This window comes from Camelus dromedarius, chromosome 11 (genome assembly GCF_036321535.1).
Source record: "Camelus dromedarius isolate mCamDro1 chromosome 11, mCamDro1.pat, whole genome shotgun sequence".
Taxonomy (NCBI): Eukaryota; Metazoa; Chordata; class Mammalia; order Artiodactyla; family Camelidae; genus Camelus; species Camelus dromedarius.
Window position 1 is genome coordinate 39,043,002 of NC_087446.1, and position 8,650 is coordinate 39,051,651.

The 8,650-nt window shown below is 49.4% G+C and overlaps 1 protein-coding gene across 2 annotated transcripts in view; it reads right to left on the reverse strand.

The window, feature by feature from the left end:
• NUAK1 (NUAK family kinase 1) overlaps positions 1-771 on the reverse strand; it is a 67,089-nt gene extending 66,318 nt beyond the window's left edge. The window contains exon 1 of one of the 2 annotated variants that reach the window (XM_031462865.2): positions 227-771. In XM_031462865.2, coding sequence (XP_031318725.1) covers positions 227-481 — 255 coding nt within the window. In that variant the 5' untranslated portion in view covers positions 482-771. The remainder of the gene's footprint in view (positions 1-226) is intronic. The other variant, XM_010996454.3, reaches the window with a different exon arrangement.
• Between the last annotated feature and the right edge of the window lie 7,879 nt (positions 772-8,650).

An 8,650-nucleotide genomic window follows, 5' to 3' on the forward strand; every position in this document is an offset into this window, starting at 1 on the left:
TGCTGCTGGGATCAAAACCCCCAAAATATGCGCAGACAGGATGTAACAAGTGTTTCGGGAGAAAGACACGCCTGAGCCACGGGGAGCTGGGGGGAGAATGAGGAATCTGTCCGGGGGTTCCCGGGAACCCCTCTCCAACAAGAGACCCCCCTCCGCGTCCCAGACCCCGTGCCCTCGGTCCCCAGCCGCGTCTAGCCTGCGCCACCCGGGTTTTTCCCCAACTCACCACTCGACCCGAAAACCTCTCGGTAGCCCTCTTGACTTTGCCGTAGGTGCCTTTGCCCAGGGTCTCCTGCAACTCGTAGCGGTGCTTCAAGTTGTGCTTGTGGTGATGCCGCTTCACCCCGTGCGGCTTCCTGGGCTCTGGGGCCGCCGCCGCGGGGGCTGCGGTCGCCCCGGCCACCGTCTCCAGGGGAGAGCCCGGCGCCCCCGGCCTCAAGTCGGGGCCGTCCCCGGCAGCGGGCGCAGCAGCCCCCTCCATATCTGAACGCGGCGCGAGCCGGGCTGGAGAGGGCAGGACCGGGCACAGCGCTCGGGTTCTCGGAGTCCCCGCCGAGGGAAACCGGGGCGCGCTCAAGGTCGCCCCCGCAGCATTGGGGAGGCGGCCCAATCCCGCCCGGGCTGCGGCTGGGTCACTGGCGGCGGCGGGGACGGCACATCTGGCGCCCCCCGCGCGCACAGTCCGCGCACCGCCCACCGGCCGCGGCGAGCTGCGGCGCGTCGGGCGAGGTGGCGGCGGTGGCAGGGGAGGCGGTGGTTTTCGCGGGAGGGAGGGGAGAGGGGTGGCTCCGAGCGCAGGAGGGGGAGTGTTATGTGGGGCGCCGCGCCCCCCTCCCGGGGAGGACGCGCAGACGGGGCGGGGGCGGGGACGGCGCGCTGGCCGGCCCCCGGGGAGGGGGCGAGGGGCGGCGCGACTGGGGCTTCCCCCACCTCCCGGCCGCCTCCTGGGGCCCCCGGGCCACCCCGAGCTGGGAGGGGGATGGGTGCGTGTCGCGACTCGTCCTTTGTGCGGCGCAGGGTAGGCCGCAGCGGAGGCCAGAGGGCTTTGTCCTCACTCAGCCGGGACTGGGATCGCGGGGTTCCTAGCCCGGGTGCCCACTCCCCGGGCTCTCCCGCCGCCGCCGCCGCCGCCGCCGCTATCGCGGGCCCTCCACCGCAGCCGCCGCGGTCTCCGCCTCCTGCTCCGGCCGCTCGGCCTCCCTTCCTGCTCGTGCCCGGGCGGCGGCGGCTCGCCGAACCCGGGAGCCGGGCTGACGAGGGCACTCGGAGCCGAGAGCCGCCCGGGGCCGCTCGCGATCCGGCCGGGGGCGCCACGGGCTTGAGCGCCCCTTCATTTTGTTTTGGGTTTCGCCGCGGCCGCCAGGCCGGAGACGGGGGAGAGGCTGGGGGAGGGGAAGCAGGGCGGGTGTTGGGTTACAGGCGGTGAGTCACGGCTCCCCTACCCCCACCGCAGTGCGCACCCCTTCCCGCCCCGCCAGGGCTGGCACCCGCTCCTTGCAGGCCCCCACCATGAGGGCTGCTCGCCTGGGGCAGTTGCAGGCCCTGGAGAACCCCAAGAGGGACGCATTGACCCCAGCCCGGTGCCCTCCCAGAAGAAAGGCGAGTCGGGAGGAAGGGAGGCCCGGAGGCTGAACCTGGGGCCTGCCGCCCAACTGCCGACACCATCCAGGACTCCAGCCCCGGGAGTCGCTGGGAGAGGAAGAGAGTTGGGGCGCTAGTAGCTGCAGGATGGAGCTGGGCGCCCACCCTGCCCACCGAGGCTGCTTTTGGAGGTGGGCAAACCAGGGACTGTGGGAGGAGCAAGGCCCGGGGCCTGCTGGGCTAGAGGCGACGTGCAAGCCTCTTGGCCTCTAGGGCCTTTGGAGTTTTCCCTTAACTGAAATGACCAAATCCTGGAGATGATGCCAGACACCCTACCCTTACGAGCGAGGGTCAGGCAGGAAGGGCCAACCACTGCGGCGAGGCTGCGCGGGTTTTTCTAAGAAACTGCAAGATAAAATAAGGAAGAAAGCGAGAGAAAAAGAGACTTTAAGGAATTTTTTTTTTAATAATAGTAGTGCAGTATACCAGACTGGGATGGGAAGAATGAGGTATGAAGAATGTCTGGTGCGTTCTGCACATCGCCTAGTGGTTCTTTACTTTTTCACCCGTGAGCGGGGTCCACCCTCCTCTACAGCTCTCAGGTTCATCCCTTCTGCATTCCTGCTGTCTTCACTCCTGTCTACCCCTTATCACCTTACCTGGACTCCAGCTACAGCGTGTCCTCCCTGTAAACCCCCTCCCTGCTACCAGAGTAATGGCGTGTAACACCACAGTCGTTATATTCCCCATTTGTATGCCTCTGCCACACTCCTGTGCTTGGCATTCTCTGTCCAGACTTCTCTTCTACTGGTGCTTGACATAAGCGCCTCTGCCCCTTCCTACCTTCCTCAGGAGCACACTGGTTATTGCATTCTACAAACACAAAGGCCATGTTTATTCAATTCCTGTTCTGTCCTCCACACTTGCAGGGCCTCCCTGCCCTCATCAAGCAACTGTTCTACTTTTATACAAAATCAGTAGACATTGTGTGTGTAGATTAAAAAGTCAGAGTGAATAACATGCAGGTGGAGCCTGGCTCCCCCAGGGGTTAGGCTGTGTGACCTTGGTCAAATGACTTAACCTCTCAGAACTTCAGTTTCCTCTTCTTACAGTATAGATTAGTGGATCTATTTTACAAGTAAACAAGTTATGTTTGTAGTGGTAATTAAAGCTGTTCGAATATTTTCTGGTTCTTTCCATCCCCAGGGACATGGTAGCAATCCACTACTCCATCCTCTTGAAATTAGATGTGGCCATGTGACTTGCATACACCAGTGGAATGAGAGCAGATGTGATATGCATTGCTTTTGGGCAGAAACTTTTTAGGGCCAATGGGCAAATGCCCATATCTGTCAATCCTGAAAATTCAGTATTGGCAATCATATCTTGACAACCATGAAATACAGAGATAGAGCCTCCTTCATCCAGCCTGGACCTCTGTAAAGATGGCAGAACTGTCCCAGCTAACCTACACTGAAAAAGTCATGTGAGCAAATGTTAAACTTGTGTTAAACCAGGGAGATTTGGGGGTTGTTTGTTACAGCAGCATGACCTAGCTTATTCTGGCTGATAGTGTTGCTCCCAAGTGCCTGGGACTTAATTAGTATTTGTTGAATGAATAGCAGCTACCATATGCTGATCCCATTTTGACAGTAAACCCTGTTTTCAATTGAGGAAACCATATCAGAAAGGTTAAGTAATTTGCCTGAGGTTACACAGGTTGTAAATAGCAGCACCAGGATGTAAACCCTATCTGTCTAGTTCCAGAGTTTGTACTCTTCTTCTTCCACATGTGCTGTGCTACCTTTCCTTAAATGGGAAAGATGGAAACACCCAGTACAATGCCTGGCACACAGTCATGCCCAAGCACAGGGAGTTCCTCCAGAATGAATTCCTATAGCATTTATAGTTTGAACCATACTTCAGCACAATGTTATCATGCCTTGTGCTCAAGTGTTTTCACATAGATAAAGTGTTTCCTCCAACACGATCCCAGGCTCCTTGATTAAGAGTTTGAATTCTGGAGTCAGACTGCCTGGGTTCAAATCCCTGTTCCACCACTAGTAATTGACCGTTTTGGCCAGTTCTGTTCCCTCTCTGCCCCTCAGTTCTCTCATCTGCAAAATGGTGATGGTAATAACATAGTTGCTCTTGGCGGTGGTAATAATATGTCCCAGGGTGTTGGTGTGAGGATTAAGAGATATAATATATACACTCAATAAACCATGGCTATTAATATTATACTTACTTTTCATCTTCCTTGACTCCTACTAGAATTCAGGCAATTATGAGCAGTTTACTCATACTTCCTGATTAGACCCTGATTTCTGGCTTCATTCTGGATATGGGACCGATGTTGTAACATCTGCAGTTGGGAGCGTGACATCTACACTGTCCCACAACTTATATTTACACAAGGCTCATTACTTGCTCTTTATTACACTTTCTATTTTGAAAGCAATTTAAAAGAAAGAAAGTGTGTTTACTTTCTTGAGAAATCTTTGTTCGGAAAACATAGTAATGCCAGTTAATGTTTACTGCTGTCTACTGTCTGCCAGGACCTTTATATGTATTACTTCTAATCATTGTAAAATTGCAGGATGGGTGCTATGGTCCCCATTTGGCTGTTACCACTGAGTCTCAAAGAGGTTGAGTTGCCTGTGATCAGGCTTTGCTCTGACTCCTGCTCCAAGCTGCCTGACATCTCAGCTCACATAAGTGAATGCCTGTGCTTTGGCTGACACTAGTCTTTCCTTTTTCTAGATGAGGTTTTAGAAAATTACCTAAGGTTGTGACCTTTCTAACTCACGTATGTTGTCTGGTAAACATTTTACAATAAAAAGCAACCCAGCTTAATCTGGCAAAAAAAAATATATTCATGCTTCTCCTTCCCCACGTGAGCTGACAGACAGCTGCTCAGCTGGGCATATATTTCCCAGCCTATTGTGGCCATGTGACTGGTGATCTCTAATAGGATATGAGCAAAAGTGATGTTCATGACTTCTATACCCGGGTGTTTAAAACTGAGTGTGCCTTGCCCATGTTGCCTAGTTGGAAGCAGAGGACACCAAGGCCCCAGAGGATGGGGGAGTCACTAGATTAAAGAACCCTGTGTCCCTGCATCACCTTGAGGAATAAAAGCTACCCTCTGACCAGGACCCTGGACCAGTCCATGAGTGAGAAATAAATTTTTTTTGTGTTAAGCCCCTGAAATTAGAGAGTTTCTTTGTTACAGCAGCTAGTAGTGCTCTAACTAATACATACAGCTTATACTGTCTGTATTTGACATGGAAGAAGCAAGATGGAAGACTGCAGCAGCCATCTGAAGGGCTGGAACCGAAAATGCCACTTTCATGTTCTCTGTCCACTTGCCTATTTAAAGAGAAAGCTCATTATTTGGAGCCAGAGTTTTCCCTTTAATTTTTCCTAGATTACATGTATCAGAGATCAAACAAGAATAGTATTCAGTAGTCACAAAGCAGTAAGAGACAAATGTAGTCAATCAACAATATTTCTTGGGTTTTTTCCCACTACAGACCAGGCATCTGGGGCTGAGAATGCTCTGTGGCAAGACAGGCCTGGTGTCATCTTCCAGTCTGTGGGTAATAAATACAATTTACAGCATTCAGCTGACCTCCAGTCACCAAACTTCTTAGAAGAGTCCAGGCTATTGGAATGTGTAATATATACTTAAAAAGTAAAAATATCTGAGTCCGTTTTTTATCAAAAATCTGAAAAGAATATGAAAAGGAAAATATATATGTACAAATGAATCACTGTGCTATACACCAGAAATTAATACAACATTGTAAATCAACTATACTTCAATAAACATAAATAAATTAAAATTACTCATGGATGTAGCTCAGTGGTAGAGCACATACTTAGCATGCACAGGGTCCTGGGTTCAATCCCCAGTACTGCCATTAAATGAAGAAATAAACCTAATCACCTCCCCCACACCCCCCTAAAAAGAAAAAAAATTACTCATAAATCAAAGCAGAAAGCTGTATTTCTTCCCCTGATAAGTGGCTAGAGAAGCAGTAAAAACAGTGGTTAAGAGCATAGACTCCAGAGTCAAAACCAGCTGAATTCAAATCCTGGCTCTACCACTTTCAGGCTGTGTGATCTTTGTGTCTGTTTTGCTTCTCAGTTTCCTCATCTTTAAAATGTGGACACTAATAATATCTAGCTCAAAGGGTTTTTGTTGAGGATTAATTAATTGAGTTAATGCAAAAAAAAAACCACTAAGAATAACACGAGATGGCACAAGATAGCACCCAATTAATGTTGGCTGTTAATATTTTTGCCACCTTCCCATTGGTGTTACATTTTGTGCATAAAAGCATACAAGAGAAGTCCTTTTCATGGGGGCTGACAGAAGACATCAGGAAACACAATTATCAATAGAATCAGTTGATGTTACAAGGATTTAAGCAAAATAACCCAGATTAAGATCCTACTTTGAATTCTTCTCAACTGTTTGGTGATTGAGGGGGCAGAAGTTTCCTGTTGGGAAAAGCATCACTTTGGGTATCCACTGTAGTATGGGGACAACCAAATGGGACAAGAGACAGGGCTCCCAGCCCCCTCTGTACCCAGAGATGGTACTTTGGGCAGGTGCCTTCGCCTCTCTGTGGAATCATGTCATCAGGTGAGATGCTCCTTGGCACTGACAATTTGCAGGCCCTTTGGGGGATTTCAGTTTTATGTTCCCTGCACACTCCCTCTTTTGCTCCCTTCTTCGTGCAGGTGTGAAGTGAATGGCGCAAGCAGACAGTTGGTAGCAGTTCCACTTGCTTTGTTTTCTCTGTCCTAAACTTTATACTGAAAAATAAGATAGCTTCCTCCTGTGGGAATACAACAGTGGGGATTCGTTGGAAGGTTCTGTTATCGAGAAAAGAAACTGAAATGTGATAAATTCCCCATCAACAGGGAGAGCACTGGCAGGACTCCAGAAGCAGAAAACAACACCGTACCACCCTGGAAAGAGTGGCTGCCAGAAAGTCGAGAGAGTACCCATGTCACGTACAGGGATGTCATGTGGGAATAGCTCTGGCTGGCTACAGTGGAAGAGCCTTTGGGTTTCACTGAGGTTAAATGAGTGTTGGAGGGGGTGGTTCTGGGCAGCAGGGGGAAGGGGGAGATATTAAGAGCTCTTCTCTACATTTCGCTCCCTGTATGGCTGAATGTACTCAGTCGTATTAGCTAAGTGCTTACCGATCATGATTCTAGGTACTGGAGATACAGAAGTGAACAAAAAAAAAGTTCCTACCCTCATTAGGTTTACAGAGAGACAAATAAAGGTTAGGTAATGGTAAGGGTTCCAGGAAGATTAAGGCAGGCTAAGGAGGTGGAGAATGATGGTAAGGAAAAGACTTTCTGATAAAGTGACATTTAAGCAGTGGCTCCAAGGAAGCGAGAGAATCTACAGTCCTGGAATCTGGGGGACAATATGGATACCTGGGGGACGAGCCTCCAAGGCATAGGGTCTAGTAAGTGCAAAGGCCCCGAGGCAGCAATATTCTTGGCATGTTGATGAAATGATGAGGAGGTCACTGTGAGTGGAATGAAATAGGAGAGTAGTATGAGTTGAGGCCAGAGAGTTAACAGGGGGCCCAACCCTGCAGGACTGTGTAGAGTGATGTGAGAACATTGGGTGGGTTTTATTCTGAGTCAGGCAGGAAATCACTGGCCAATTCTGATTACAGCAGTGAATAATCAGACTTTGGTTTGAAAGTCTCCCTCTAACCACCGTACTGAAAATAGAATTGAGGAAAGAGGGAAGTGATCTGCGGAGGGGAGGGGAGGGGTCTCTGACAAAGGCTGAGGAGAGGCACCTACAAGAATTACAGTCTCAGTGCCATCTTTCCTCCACGTGGTCACCATACTTCATTCCTAAAACATACATCTACCTGACCCTGTATCTCCCTCCTCCAAGATTCTACTGATCTCCTGTGGCCTTTGGAACCAAGTTTAAACTCCTTAGCCTGACACACAGAGCAGCTTGATACGGTAATGAGAATTAGCATCAGCAAGAACTGGATTAGAATCCTGGTCCTACTGATCACCAGCTGTGTGACTTTACCCAAGTGACTTGATCTCTCTGAACTTGGTTTCTTCTCTTTCCTTCTTGCCCTGGATATTACTACCTGCATGTCAGCTCCTTGAGGGCGGGTACTTTGTCTTGTTCCCTCTGTATATTCAGCGCCCAGAATAATACCCAGCACATAGTTGATACTCGACAAGTGTATGTGGAGTCAACGAATGAGCTGATAGAGGGAAAAGCATCTGGCATAGTGGCTGGCACACAGCTGCCCAGCAAATGCATCTTTCTCTTGTTAAGTAAGGCTCTGCTTTCCTTTCTCTGCGTGGTCTAACTCTCTGATTGGTATCCACACCACCTCCTCCCACTAAGGGCTCATCGTGCCAGGGACAGTTCTCATTGTTTCATGTCTCTCCACCTTTGCATGTGCTATGCCCAATACCCAGGACACCCCCTTCCCTGTCCTCCAGATGGCAAACTCCTCCTCCCCTCAGAGACCTAGCTTATGACATCACCCCACCTCTGATCCTGTGCCAGACGGAACCAAAGGCTCAGTTCTCTGTCCTCAGAGCACTCACTTCCTGGGTCTATCATAGCACTTACTTCGTGGCATCACAATTGTTTGATTATGTGTCCAGCTCTGCCCAGTTCCCTGAGAGCTCCAGAATAGTCAGTCTAGAACAACACCATCCAATAGAAATATAATGTGAGCCATGTATATCATTTAAATTTCTCTAGCAGCCACATTAAAAATGAGCTAAAAAATAAGAGAAATTAATGTTAATGACGTATTTTACTTAACCTAGTATATCCAAAATATTATCATTTCAATGTGCAATCAATATGTAATCAATATAAAAAACTCATTGCTAAGCAATTTTACATTCTTTTTGTACTAAGTCTTCAAAAAACCTCTTGTGCAATTTACACTTAGAGTAAATCTCAATTCGGAGCTAAGTTTTCAGTGGTTAAACTGAAATGCAACCCTAGCAAAACAATAAAGTTGTATTTGACGAGAAAATA